The sequence below is a fragment of the Mirounga angustirostris genome, unplaced genomic scaffold (genome assembly GCF_029215605.1).
Source record: "Mirounga angustirostris isolate CCGP_5_RB_7025 unplaced genomic scaffold, mMirAng1.0.hap1 SCAF_11, whole genome shotgun sequence".
In the NCBI taxonomy this organism is placed as follows: domain Eukaryota; kingdom Metazoa; phylum Chordata; class Mammalia; order Carnivora; family Phocidae; genus Mirounga; species Mirounga angustirostris.
The window spans coordinates 50,514,880-50,530,368 of record NW_026991719.1 but is presented as its reverse complement, the minus strand read 5'-3'; the positions used below and the strand labels follow the sequence as shown (position 1 = coordinate 50,530,368).

At 38.0% G+C, this 15,489-nt stretch overlaps 1 protein-coding gene across 1 annotated transcript in view; it reads left to right on the top strand.

Moving 5' to 3' along the window:
* Positions 1-15,489, top strand: part of MTMR8 (myotubularin related protein 8) — a 163,583-nt gene that overhangs the window by 73,253 nt on the left and 74,841 nt on the right. The window contains 2 exon segments of the mRNA XM_064573586.1: positions 6,294-6,431; positions 7,414-7,467. Coding sequence (XP_064429656.1) covers positions 6,294-6,431; positions 7,414-7,467 — 192 coding nt within the window.

The window sequence follows — 15,489 nt, the reverse complement described above, 5'->3', positions numbered from 1 at the left end:
TTTAGCCTCCATGTATTTGAGTTCTTTCCAACTTTCCTCTTGTGATTGAGTTCTAGTTTCAAAGCACTGTGGTCTGAAAGTATGCAGGGAATGATCCCAATCTTTTGGTACCATTTGAGACCTGATTTTTGACCCAGGATGTGATCTATTCTGGATAATGTTCTATGGGCACTAGAGAAGCATTTGTATTCTGTTGCTTTGGGACGGAATGTTCTGAATATATCTGTGAAGTCCATCTCGTCCAGTGTGTCATTTAAAGCCTTTATTTCCTTGTTGATCTTTTGCTTAGATGATCTGTCCATTTCAGTGAGGGGGGTATTAAAGTCCCCTACTATTATTGTGTTATTGTTGATGTGTTTCTTTGATTTTGTTATTAATTGGCTTATATAATTGGCTGCTCCCATGTTAGGGGCATAGATATTTAAAATTGTTAGATCTTCTTGTTGGAGAGACCCTTTAAGTATGATGCAGTGTCTTTCCTCATCTCTTATTATTGTCTTTGGTTTAACGTCTAATTTGTCTGATGTTAAGGATTGCCATCCCAGCTTTCTTTTGATGTCCTTTAGCATGGTAAATGGTTTTCCACCCCCTCACTTTAAATCTGGAAGTGTCTTTGGTTCTAAAATGAGTCTCTTGCAGACAGCATATCAATGGGTCTTGTTTTTTTATCCAGTCTGATACTCTGTGTCTTTTGATTGGGGCGTTTAGCCCATTTACAATCAGGGTAACTATTGAAAGATATGAATTTAGTGCTTTTGTATTGCCTGTAAGATGACTGTTACTGTTTATTATCTCTGTTTCTTTCTAGTCTATGTTACTTTTAGGCTCCTTCCTTGCTTAGAGAACCCCTTTCAATATTTCTTGTAGGGCTCGTTTGGTCTTCGTTCAATCTGTTACTTTTGAATGGCATCATCCCTCAGAAATATGTGCAAATAATCCCTCATTTCTAAAGAAAAATAACTTTTCTTATCCTCTTATATCTATTCTCTTTCCTCTTGGTTAGAGCTTTCTTTAAAGCAGTTAGCCTTCCCTGTTAGCACTTTCTCACTTCCCTTCACTCATCAGTTCACTGTTATCTGATTTCCATATCATTACTACTGCTCTTGCTGAGATCACTAATGACCCCTGACTTGTCAAATCTAAGGTTCACTCTTTAATCTTTGTTTTATTTTCACCTCTCTGGTGCATTGGACATTGTTAACTCCTCTTTGAAACATTTTTATACTCCTGACTTTAATCCAGCTACTCCTTCTGCATTCTTTCTACCCTTCAGGCTGCTTTTTCACAGGTGACTCTTGTAATAGCCCCCCTTCCTCTACTTTGCCTTTACAAGTCACTGCTTTTTCAGATTTTTCCTTTCTCACTTTGGTCTCTGCCAGGACAGCACCAGCTGTGCACACAGTTTCTACTACCACCTCTATTCATATAGTAATCAAATCTTCATGGTGGCCTAGTTTCTTCCCTCTCTGAACTTCAGACCCACATACGTAATCATTTCCTGGACCCTCCATTGGGTATCCCTCAACTATCTCAGTCTCACAGTAACAAAAACTGAAATCTTAACTACTCCTAACACCAACTAAAACTTATTTCTTTTTCTGTGTTCACTATTCAGACAAATGGTCCAGTCATCTACCTAGTTTCTAAGCCACACATTTCAGTGTCATCCTTGTCTATTCCTTCTCCTTCATACCATATTCATTTTCTCACTATGTCCTGTTAAATTTTCATTCTTAACATCCCTCCTCCTTTTTAGCTCCACTGCCCCTACCTTAGTGCAGGCCCTCATTGCCTTTTGCAATTTTAGTAGCTCTCTAAGTAATCTTCCTATTTCCAAACTCATATCCTCTCAATCCATTCTTAGAGCCACCACAGTGAGCATATATGATCCACAGCAGTCTTGTGCTTTGAACACTTTAATGGCTACCTGTTGCCACCAGATAAAATGCACACTTATCAGTCTGACCCTTTTCTTCCTGGTCAGGCTGTCTCTCCTCACTCCCTCATTCCAACCATTACCTAGCTACTTAAGAGTTCCTCACTGAGGAGGGGGCAGGATGGTGGAGGAGTAGGGGACTCCATTTCACATGGTCCCTTGAATTTACCTGGATATCTACCAAACCATTCTGAACACCCACATCATCACCCTGAGATGTAAGAATATATATCTGTATCTCTACAACCAGAAAAACACCACCTATCCTGAGGTAAGAAGGGAGGAGTCGTGAATCTGTGGGCAGATATCTGAAGATAAGCAGAACGGGGAAGGAGCTTCCATAAGATGGCCTCTGGAAAGTGATACAACACCAGAGTGCAGAAGTGTCCTGCGCTGGGTGACTGGGTGATAATTTGCAGAGTGGTATTGGTGGGCCTGGAAGTGCTTTATAACAGCGTTCAAACGGGATCCAGGAGCTGTGGGGGTGTACGTGTGAACCTGGGACCCCTGGCGGTTTTAGAAGCACAAAGGGCAGAGACAAGCAGTTCTCCTGGTCAACCCCTGAAAAGGTCACTAGAGGCATACACCAATCACAGGAGGCTGCGGTTTTCAGTGACACTTACAGAAATGGAGACTGTATGTTCTGAAGGGTTCAGAGAAGAGCAGACTGTGATTTCTCTACTCTGGGACAGAGGTCTAGGTGTGGACATCTTTTTCGCTCTGACACTCAGAAAAGGCTCAGAAAGCGGCCAGAGAACAAAATCTCAAAAAACCAGTTTCCACAGAGCTGAGCCCCTTCACAGGGGGCAGAGCAACTCCACCTAAGCAACGTTGAATGAGAAACAACACGGCAGGTACCACCCCCAGAAGACAAGCTGGAAGAACAAGAGGATGAGAACACTAGGGTCCCCATAAAACTGTAAAACCCCAACACCAGGGGAAAATAGTATATTGACCTCCAGGCATTGCCTCACAGCTTGTGTATTTTTCAGATACAACTCTTTTTTCTTTCTTTTTTTTGTTTTATTCTTTCTCTTAGATTTCTTCTCTGTTTTTTCTTTTAACCTTTTTTCTAATTTCAACTAGATGTTTAACATAACATATTCCATAGTAGCTTTTTAACTTGCACTTTTTCACACCTATATTTTTATATAGATAGAAGCTTCAATGTAGTCCTTTTTGCCCTATTCAATATTACCATTATATATATCCCCGTTTTATTTTCCCTATAGCTCTGGGAAGTAGTATCCTCTAACAAACAGATCAAAATACACCTAGGAAGAACTGAAACACTCTACCTGGCCAACACTGAGAGATTATAGCCTCCCCTCCACTCACCCCACTTTCTTTTTAATTTTCAAATTCTTTTCAATTTTTTAACTTCATAAATTTTATTCTTGGGTTTCATTTTGCCTTTGATTTTTCAATGGTGACTTCTGGCGGCTCCAGATTGTCCCAGGGTGCATCTTGCCAGGATCATGGTTGATATTTTGGAATCTGTACAGTCCCTCAGCCACCTCTCAACAGAATGAAAAGGAGGAGGAACTCCCAACAAAGAAAAGAACCAAAGACAGTGGCCTCTCCTGCAGACCTAATGGATATAGATATAAGCAAGATGTCAGAGATAGACTTCAGGGTGCCAGTTATGAAGTCAATAGCTAGGCTTGAGAAAACCATTAGCAGCAATATAGAATCTCTAAGGGCAGAAATGAGAGCTAATCAGGCTTAACTTAAAAATGCTATGAATGAGATGCAGTCTAAACTGAATACTCTAACAGCTAGGGTAAATAAGGCAGAAGAACAAATTAGTGATTTGGAAGATAAGCTGATAGGAAGAAAGAGGAAGAGGGCTGGAACAAACAGCTCAAAATCCATGAGAACAGACTTAGATTAATGATGCCATGAAACGTTCCAATGTCAGAATTACTGGGATCCCTGAGGGGGTGGAGAGAGAGACACAGAGGTCTTGAAGGCATATTTGAGCAAATTGTAGCTGAGAACTTCCCTAACCTGGGGACGAAAACAAGCATTCGTGTCCAAGAGGTAAAGAGGACCCCTCCCAAGATCAAGGAGAAGAGACCAATACCCTGCCATATAATAGTAAAATTCGTGTCCAAGAGGTAAAGAGGACCCCTCCCAAGATCAAGGAGAAGAGACCAATGCCCTGCCATATAATAGTAAAACTCGCAAATCCTAGAACCAAGGAAAACTCGCAAATCTCAAGAACCATCTTGAGAGGAGCAGGGGGGGAGAGATTTCTTACATACAGAGGGAGGAACATCAGAATAATGTCAGACCTGTCCACAGAGACTTGGCAAGCCAGAAAGGGCTGGCAAGACACTCAGGGCATTAAATGAGAAGAAACATGCATCCAAGAATACTTTATCCAGGAAGGCTATCATTCAGAATGGATGGAGAGATTAAAGAGCTTCCAGGACTGGCAGAAACTGAAAGAATATGTAATCACCAAGACAGCCCTTCAAGAAATACTAAGGGAAATTTTATAAAAGAAGAAAGACCCCACGAGTAATATAGACCAGAAATTTACAGAGACAATCCATAGAAGGAAGGACTGTACAGACAATAGGATGATAATAAATACATATCTTTCAGTAGTTACTCTCAATGTGAGCAGCCTAAATGCTCCCATGAAATGGCACAGGATTGCAGATTGGATATAAAGACAGGACCCATCCATATGCTGTCTACAAGAGACTCATTTTGAACCTAAAGACACCTCCAGACTGAAAGTCAGGGCATAGAAAACCATTTTTCATGGCAACAGACCTCAAAAGAAAGTGGGTAGCAATTCATATATCAGACAAATTAGAATTTAAAGCAGACTGTATTAAAGGATGCAGAGGGACACTGTATCATACTTAAAGGGTCTATCCAACAAGAATATCTAACAACTGTAAATACCTATGCTCCCAACATGGAAGCAGCCAACTACATAAGCAAGCTGCTAACCAAAATAAAGAATCAGATTGACAATAATACATTAACAGTAGGAAATTTTAACACTCCACTCTCAGCATTGGATGTTTCATCAAGCAGAAGATCAAAAAGAAACTAGAGCTTTGAATTACACATTGGACCAGATGGACTTTGTAGATATATACAGAACATTTCACCCTAAAACAACAAAATACTCATTCCTCTTGGCTGGACAAGGAGCTTTCTCCAGAATAGACCCCATACTTAGTCACAGATCAGGTCTCAGCCAATACCAAAAGACTGAGTTTATTCCCTGCATGTAATCAGACCCCAATGCCTTGAAACTGGAACCGAATCACAAGAAAAAGTTTTGAAGGAATTCAAACACTTGGAAGTTAAAGAGCATCCTGCTAAAGAATGTCAATCAGGAAATTAAAGAAGAACTTAAACTTTAGTTGTCTCCTCTTCTTTGATTATTTTACAGTTTTATTGTACCTGGTATGTACTTTTATTGTTTCATTATCATTGGTTTATAGTCATTCATTTAAGTGTTTCTCTCTTTTGTGTCCCCAGTGTACACTTTAGTGTTTTTTGTATAGTATTTGTTGGCTATGTAGTTAGATGAATGAGTGAATAAATTAATTTCCTTCTTCCTTACCCGAACAAAATCCTACTCTTTTTTAAAGCTCAAGTTTGCTGGCTCCTACAAAAGGATATGGCTATTACACATTACTCTGTAGCAGCATTTTTCTATTTTGTATTTGTATTTATTAATTTACTTTTGGCTACCCTGACTTGTATGTGAAGTCCTTGAAATCAGAAACTGAGTCTTATTTTTGTGTCTCTAATAGCCAGCACGTACCTGGCATAGAGAAATATATAATTAAGTATTAGAATCAATACATAAATAATCAATGCCTATCACTGCTAAAATAGTCCAAGTTGAGTAACTGTCCATATCTTTTACATCATTCTGATTTAAAACAGGCAAAACTCTCAATCTTAAATTAGAAGAATTTATGTTAGTAAAGACTCCATAGGAAATCATTGTCAGATCTAGAACTGGAATACATAACTGTCTTATCTATGTTTTTGAGCATGATTCTCCTTCTTGCCTACTCATCTGGGAATTGATCCTTCCTTAGAAGTTTTGTGAATTTATAACTCTGTCTTTCTTGTTTACCCTGCATCATGTGTTGGCTTTGATTTTCTTTCCCTGTTAGGTTAACTCTCCTTCTGTTGCACTACCATATTTCCTTTTTCATTCCCTATAGAGGATACCAGTAGTATGAGAAGTAATTAATGTAGCCCAGTAAGACCAGGTTCTCTGTGCTGTGGAATGGTATTTGGCAACCCTATTTATTAGTCCAGAATGCTATGCAAAAGTTGTTTGTGCTACTTTTGCCTCTTATATTCACAGGCAGTGAAGATAGAAAAGGCCAAAGTCTTAGTCCATTGTTCTCTTGGGTGGGACCACACACCACAAGTCTGGTCTGTGACCAGCATCCTCCTAGATCCATTTTGCAGAACATTCAAAGGACTCATGGTAATAGAGCAAGCAATTGTATTTTATTTCGCATTAGTGACAGATTGTGAATAATTCAAAAAGAACTCTCAACCAATTTGTTTTCTACAAGCAGAAGCTTCAAAGCTACAAAAATTGCTGTTTTTCAATTTATTTATTTTTTTTTAAATATTTTTATTTTGTTATGTTAGTCACCATACAATACATCATTTGTTTTTGATGTAGTGTTTTTCAATTTAGCTTCATTCCACTAAATAGGCATTTACAGTCTATATATTTTTCATTTCACATTCAACACAGTTTCATACCTATCAGAAGGTAGGTTGCATGTAATAGGGTGCTATAAAGGGTAGGAAAAGTTCAAAAAAAAGTTTGCAAAAGTGAAGAGGTGAATAGGTGTGATAGGCTCATGGGCTCATGATCTTCAACATGTCAGCTGTTTGATGTCAGACTCATGACTATTTTCTGGTGCTGAATTTAGACCAAGGCTTCTTAATTGATTTTTCTAAGAAACAGAACTCACAGTAGGAGTTTATTCTTTTTTTTCTTAATTATTTCTTTTTATGTTTGAAAATGGGTTTTTACCAAAAACAAATCTTGACTCAAACCCAAATACTGTTTTGGATTCCTGTTTTTTTGTTTGTTTGTTTTTGGTTTTTGTTTTTTTTTCCCCATGGGTTGAATTTTATAACTGTTGGTCAGGATTTCATTTAATTATGGCTCAAATGGCTTGACACACATCATGTAAAAGCCAAAAGAAATGTGACACTGGATAAAAATCTAGAATAGTTTCTACTGAGAACATTTGATATTTGAATGTACCTTTACATGAAATCCATGTCACTTACTTAGATTCATTTGGGAAATAAACTTTATTTATGATTAGTTCAACCCAAACTTGTACAAAGTCCATTTCAGCAAAGTATTTTGATATTTTTATAGGAATGGGTAATTCATTTTATGTTTTTCCTAATGCAAACTTTTCTTTTTGTATAAAAATGAAGATCTGATACAGAAGGAATGGATATCCGTGGGCCACAAGTTCTTACAAAGGGAAAAATATCCTCTTTTTTAATGGCTTTTTTTAGGGGGGGAGTGGCAGGTGGAGAGGGAGACAGAGAATCCTTTTTTTTTTTAGATTTTGTTAAAGATTTTATTTATTTGAGAGAGAGACAAAGATAGCAACAGAGATAGTGAGAGAAAGCACGAGCAGGGAGGAGAGGGAGAAGCAGGCTCCCCACTGAGCAGGGACCCTGATGCCAGGCTTGACCCCAGGACTCTGGGATCCTGACCTGAGCCAAAGGGAGAGGCTTCATTGACTGAGCCACCCAGGCGCCCCTTAAATTTTATTTAAATACAATTTACATAACATATAGTGTATTATTTCAGGGGTAGTATTTAGTGATTCATCAGTTGTATATAACACTCAGTGCTCATTAAATAAACTGCTCTCCTTAATGCTCCTCACTAGATACCCCTGCTCCCAGCCACGTCCCCTCCAGCAACCCTCAGTTAGTTTCCTATAGTTAAGAGTCTCTTATGGTTTGCCTCTCTGTTTTTATCTTATTTTTTTTCCTTCCCTTCACCCTATGTTCATCTGTTTTGTATCTTAAATTCCACATATGAGTGAAATGATATGGTATGTGTCTTTCTCTAACTGACTTATTTTACGTAGCATTAGTTCTATCCAGGTCATTCAAAATTGCAAGATTTCATTCTTTTTGATGGCTGAGTAATATTCAATTGTGTGCATCTATATACACCACATCTGTATCCATTCATCTGTTGAAGGACATGTGAGCTCTTTCAATGTTTTTGGCTATTGTAGACATTGCTACTATAAACATTGGGGTGCATGTGCCCCTTTGAATCACTATTTATGTACCCTCTGGATGAATAGCTAGTAGTGCAATTGCTGGGTCTCAGGGTAGTTCTATTTTTAACTTTTTGAGGAACCTCCATACATTTTCCAGAGTGGCTGCAACCAGTTTGCATTCCCACCAACAGTGCAGGAGGGTTTACCTTTTTCTGCATCATTGCCAACATCTGTTGTTTCCTAAGTTGTTACTTTAGCTATTCTGACAAGTGTGAAGTGGTATCTCATTGTAGCTTTGGTTTGCATTTCCCTGATGATGTGTGATGTTGAGCATTTGTTCATGTGTCTCTTAATCGTTTATATGTCTTCTTTGGAGAACTGTCGATTCATGACTTCTGCCCATTTCTTGACTGGATTTTTTTATTTTTTGTGGTGTTGATTTTGATATGTTCTTTATACATTTTGGATACTAGTCCTTTATCTGATGTTTGCAAATAGCTTCTCCCATTCCATAGGTTACCTTTTAGTTTTGTTGACTGTTTCTGTTGCTGTGCAAAAGCTTTTTATCTTGATGAAGTCCTAATAGTTCATTTTTGCTTTTGTTTCCCTTGATTCTGGAGACGTGTCTAGTGAGAAGTTGCCGTGGTTGCTGCCTGCGTTCTCCTATAGGATTTTGATGTATTTCTATCTCAGGTTTAAGTCTTTTGCCAATTTTTAATTTATTTTTGTGTACGGTGTAAGAAAGTGTTCCAGTTTCATTCTTCTGCATGTTCCTGCCCAGGTTTTGCAACACAGTTTGTTGAAGAGACCATGTTTTCTTCTACTGGATATTCTTTCCTGTTTGTCAAAGATTAGTTGATCATAGAGTCTAGGGTCCATTTCTGGGTTCTCTATTCTGTTCCACTGATCTATGTCTGTTTTTATGCCAGTACCATATAGTCTTGATGATTACAGCTTTTAATACAGCTTGAAGTGCAGAACTATGATGTTTTGTTTTGTTTTTTTTTCAAAATTCCTTTGGCTATTTGGGGTCTTTTCTGTTTCCATACAAAGTTTAGGATTGTGTTTTCCACTTCTGTGAGAAATGCTGGTGTTATTTTCATAGGAATTGCATTGAATGTGTAGATTGCTTTGGGTAGCATAGACATTTTTAATAAGATTTCTTTATTTATTTTAGAGTGAGAGAGAGTGGGAAGATAGGCAGAGGGAGAGGGAAATAGAGAATCTCAAGCAGACTCCCTACTGAGTGTGATCTCAGGACCCTGAGATCATAACCTGAGCTGAAATCAATAGTTGGCAGCTTAACTGATGAGCCACCCAGACGACCCTAGCATTGACATTTTTTTTTCCATTTTAAGTAGCCAATATTTACTAAAATGGATAACTTTATTAAATGCTTATTATAAGGCAGCAGTGTGCTAAATGTTCCACCAACGTGTTTCTATTTAACCCTTATAATTAACCCATGAAATAGCTGTACTTGATTATTCTTGTTTCACAAATGAAGAAATTGAGGCTTGGTGTATTGAGGGAACTTGCTGAGATCACAGGCAGGGAATAAAATGTCCATCTTCTTCCATAAATGCAACTTTTCAGTATTTTGACTAGACTCATCTAGAACAAATGTGAATCACAATTAGCATTGACATTTTGACAAAATTTGTACTTCCAATTCATGAGCATGGAATGTTTTCCTGTTTCTTTGTGTCTTCCTCAATTTCTTACATAAGTGTTCTATAGTTTTCAGAGTACAGATCTTTTACCTCTTTGGTTATGTTTATTCCTAGATATCTTATGGTTTTTGGTACAATTGTAAATGTGATCCATTCCTTGATTTTTTTCAGCTTCTTCATAGTTGGTGTATAGAAATGGTGTGCTGACTTTATATCTTGTGACTTTGATGAATTCCTCTCTCAGTTCTAACAATTTTTTGGTGGAGTCCTTCAGGTTTTCTACAGTGAGTGTCATGGGGTCTGCGAAGAGTGAAAATTTAACTTCTTCTTTCCATATTTGGATGACTTTTATTTATTTTTGTTGTCTGATTCCTGAGGCTAGGACTTCCAATACTGTGTGGAAAAACAGTGGAGAGAGTGGACATCTCTGTCATGTTCTTGACCTTAGGAGAAAACCTCTCAGTTTTTCCCCAGTTAGAATGATATTTGCTGTGGGTCTTTTGTATATAGCCTTTATGATGTTGAGGCGTGGTCCCTCTTTCCATACATTGTCCAGGGTTTTAATCAATAAAGGATGTTGATTTTGTCAAATAGTTTCCTTGAATCTATTGAAAGGATCATATGGGTTTTATTCTTTCTCTTATTTTTTTCCTCTCTCTTGTTTTTTATTAAGTTCAATTAGCCAACATACAGTACATCATTGTTTTTGATGTAGTGTTCAATGATTCATTAGTTACGTATAACACCCAGTGCTCATCAGATCATGTACCCTCCTTAATGCCCATCACCCAGTTACACCATACCCCTAACCCCTTCCCTTCTGCAACCCTCAATTTACTTCCCAGATTCCAGAGTCTCTCATGATTTGTCTCCCTCTCTGATTTCTTCCCATTCAGGTTTCCCTCCCTTCCCATATGGTCCTCTGTGCTATTCCTTATCTTCCACATATGAGTGAAACCATATGATAATTGTCTTTCTCTGCTTGGCTTATTTTGCATGGCATAACACCCTCCAGTTCCATCCATGTCAATGCAAATGGTGGGTATGCATCCTTTCTGAAGGCTGAGTAATATTCCATTGTATATACAAACCACATCTTCTTTATCCATTCATCTGTTGAAGTGCACCTCGGCTCATTCCACAGTTTGGCTATTGTGGACATTGCTGCTATGAATATTGGGGTGCATATGCCACTTCTTTTCACTACATCTCTATATTTGGAATAAATACCTAGAAATGCAATTGCTTGGTCATAGGGTAGCTCTATTGTTAATGTCTTGAGGAACCTCCATACTCTTATCCAGAGTGGCTGTACCAGCCTGCATTCCCACTAGCAGTGTAGGAGAGTTCCCATTTCTCCACATCCTCTCCAACATTTTTTGTTCCTTGTCTTGTTAATTTTGACCATTCTAAAAGTGTAAGGTGTTATCTCATTGTGGATTTGATTTGTATTTCCTTGATTGCCAGTCATGTGGAGCATTTTTTCATGTATCTGTTGGCCATTTGTATTTCTTCTTTGGAGAAGTGTTTTTTCATGTCTTCTGCCCATTTCTTGACTGGATTATTTGTTTTTTGGGGTGTTGAGTTTGAGAAGTTCTTTATAGATCTTGGATACCAGCCCTTTATCTGTTATGTCATTTGCAAATATCTTCTCCCATGCTGTAGCTTGCCTTTTAGTTTGGTGGACTATTTCCTTTGCTGTGCAGAATATTTTTATCTTGATAAAGTCACAATAGTTCATTTTTGCTTTTGTTTCCCATGCCTGTAGAGACGTGTCTTGAAAGAATTTACTGTGTCCGAGGTCGAAGACGTTACTGCCTGTGTTCTCCCCTAGGATTTTGATGGATTCCTGTCTCACATTTAGGTCTTTTATCCATTTTGAGTTTATCTTTGTGTATGGTGTAATAGAATGGTCAAGTTTCCTTCTTCTACATGTGGCTGTCCAGTTTTCCACACAAAATTTATGGAAGAAACTGTATTTTGTCCATTGGACATTCTGTCCTGCTTTGTTGAAGATTAATTGACCATAAGGTTCAGGGTCCATTTCTGGGTTTTCTCTTCTGTTCCATTTATCTATGTGTCTGTTTTTGTGCCCATACCATGCTGTCTTGATGATCACAGCTTTGTAATATAACTTGAATTCAGGCATTTTGATGCCCCGGCTTCAGTTTTCTTTATCAACATTCTGCTGGTGATTCGAGGTCTTTTCTGGTTTGAAATAAATTTTAGGATTGTTTGTTCTATATCTGTGAAAAATGTTGATGGCATTTTGATAGGGATGACACTGAAAGTGTAAATTGCTCTGGGCAGGATAGACATTTTAACCATGTTTATTCTTCCAATCCATGAGTATGGAATGCTTTTCCATCTCTTTTTGTCTTCCTCAATTTCTTTCATAAGTGTTTTGTAGTTTCTAGAGTACAGATCCTTTACCTCTTTGGTTAGGTGTCTTTCTAGTTATCTTATGGTTTGTGTTATAAGTGTAAATGGGATCGCGTCCTTAATTTCTCTTTCTTCAGACACATCGTTACTGTATAGAAAAGTAATTCATTTCCGTGCATTGATTTTGTATCCTGTCACATTGCTGAATTGCTGTATGAGTTCTAGAAACTTTGGGGTGGAGTCTTTTGGATTTTACACATAAAGTATCATGATTTGCAAACACAGAGTTTGACTTCTTCTTTGCCAATTGAATGCCTTTTATTTCTTTTTTTGTCTGATTGCTGAGGCTAGGACTTCCAGCACTGTGTTGAACAATAGTGGTGAGAGTGGGCATCCCTGTCGTGTTCCTGACCCTAAGGGAAAAGCTCTCAATTTTTCCCCATGGAGAATGATATTTGCTGTGGGCATAGATGGCTTTTATGATATTGAAGTATGTTCCCTCATCCCTATACTTTGGGGAGTTTTAATCAAGAAAGGATGCTGTATTTTTTCAAAGGATTTTTCTGCATAAATTGAGAGGATCATATGGTTCTTGTCTCTTATTAATGTGCTCTATCACGTTGATTGATTTGTGAATGTTGAACCAGCCTTGCATCCCAGGAATAAGTCCAATCTGGTCGTGGTGAATAATCCTTTTAATGTACTGTTGGATCCTATTGGCTAGGATCTTGTTGAATATTTTGGCATCCATGCTCATCAAGGATATTGGTCTGTAATTCTCCTTTTTGATTGAGTCTTTGCCTGGTTTTGGGATCAGGGTAATACTGGCCTCATAGAACGAGTTTAGTTCCTTCTATTTCTATTTTTAAAACAGCTTCAGTAGAATAGGTATTATTTCTTCTTTAAATGTTTGGTAGAATTCCCCCGGGTAGCCATCTGTCCCTGGAATCTTGTTTTTTTTTTGTTGTTGTTGTTGTTGTTGTTGTTTTTTAAATTTTATTATGTTATGTTAGTCACCATACAATACATCATTAGTTTTTGATTTGGTGATCCATGATCCATTGTTTTCATATAACACCCAGTGCTCCATGCAGTACGTGCCCTCCTTAATACCCATCACCGGGCTAACCAATCCCCCTCCACCCTTCCCTCTAAAACCCTGTTTGTTTCTCAGAGTCCATAGTCTGTCATGGTTCATCTCTCCCTCCAATTTCCCTCCCTTCGTTTTTCCCTTCCTTCTCCTAATGTCCTACATGCTATTCCTTATGTTCCACAAATAAGTGAAACCAGATGATAATTGACTTTCTCTGCTTGACTTATTTCACTTAGCATAATCTCCTCCAGTCCCATCCATGTTGACGTAAAAGTTGGGTATTCATCCTTTCTGATGGCTGAGTAATATTCCATTGTATTTATGGACCACATCTTCTTTATCCATTCATCTGTTGGAGGGCATCTCAGCTCTTTCCACAGTTTGGCTATTGCATACATTGCTGCTATGAACATCGGGGTGCATATGCCCCTTCTTTTCACTACATCTGTGTCTTTGGGGTAAATACCCAAGAGTGCAATTGCTGGGTCATAGGGTAGCTCTATTTTTAAATTTTGGAGGAACCTCCACACTGTTTTCCAAAGTGGCTGTACCAACTCGCATTCCCACCAACAGTGTAAGAGGGTTCCCCTTTCTCCACAACCTCTCCAACATTTGTTGTTTCTTTCCCTGCCCATGTTTGCCATTCTAACTGGTGTAAGGTGGTATCTCAATGTGGTTTTGATTTGAATTTCCCTGATGGCTAATGATGATGAACATTTTTTATGTGTCTATTAGCCATTTGTATGTCTTCTTCAGAGAAGTATCTTTTCATATCTTCTGCCCATTTTTTGACTTGATTATATGTTTTTTGGGTGTTGAGTTTGAGAAGTTCTTTATAGATCTTGGATACCAGCCCTTTATCTGTAGTGTCATTTGGAAATATCTTCTCCCATTCTGTGGGTTGCATCTATGGTCAAATAATCTTCGACAAATCACAAAAAAAAAAACATGCAATGGAAAAAAGTCTCTTCAATAAATGGTGCTGGGAAAATTGAACAGCCACATGCAGAAGAATGAAACTCGACCATTCTCTAACACCATACACAAAGATAAACTCAAAATGGATGAAAGACCTCAATGTGAGACAGGAATCCATCAAAATCCTAGAGGAAAACATAGGCAGTAACCTCTTTGACATTGCCCACAGCAACTTCTTTCAAGATACATCTCCAAGAGCTAGTGAAACAAAAGCAAAATTGAACTTTTGGGACTTCATCAAGATCAAAAGCTTCTGCACAGCAATGGAAACTTGTTTTTTGGGAGGTTTTTGATTACTGCTTCAATTTCCTTGCTGGTTATTGGTCTGTTCAGATTATCTATTTCTCCCTGTTTCTGTCTTGGTAGTTTATAAGTTTCCAGGAATGCATCCATTTCTTCCAGATTGCCTAGTATTTTGTGATATTGCTGCTGGTAATAAGTCCTAATAATTGTATCTATTTCATTGGTATTAGTCGTGATTTCTCCCCTTTAATTCATGGTTTTATTAGCTTGAGTCTTTTGCTTTTTCTTTTGGTTAAGTCTGGCCAGAAGTTTATCAATCTTATTAATTCTTTCAGAGCCAGCTTCTAGTTTCGTTGACCTGTTCTACTGTTCTTCCGGATTCTACTTCAATGATCTTTGCTATGATCTTTATTATTTCTCTTCTCCTGCTTGGTTTAGGCTTTATTTGCTGTTCTTTCTCCAGGTCCTTCAGGTGTAAGTTTCTCTTGTGTATTTGGGATTTTTATAATTTTTTGAGTGAGGCTTGGATGGCTATGTACTTCCCCTAGGACCCCCTTTGCAGTGTCCCATAAATTTTGAACCAACATGTTTTCATTTTCATTAGCTTGCATGAGTTGTTTAAGTTCTTCTTTAATTTCCCAGTTGACCCGTTCATTCTTTAGCAGAATGCTCTTTAACCTCCAAGTGTTTGAGTTCCTTCCAACTTTCTTCTTGTGGTTGAGTTCCATTTTCAAAGCATTGTGGTCTGAAAATATGCAGGAAATAATCTCAAACTTTAGGTGTCAGTTGAGACCTGAATTTTGATCCAGTGTATGATCTATTCTGGAGTAAGTTCTATGTGCAGTCGAGAAAAATGAGTATTCTGTTGTTTTAGTATGGAATGTTCTTTATATATCTGCAAAGTCT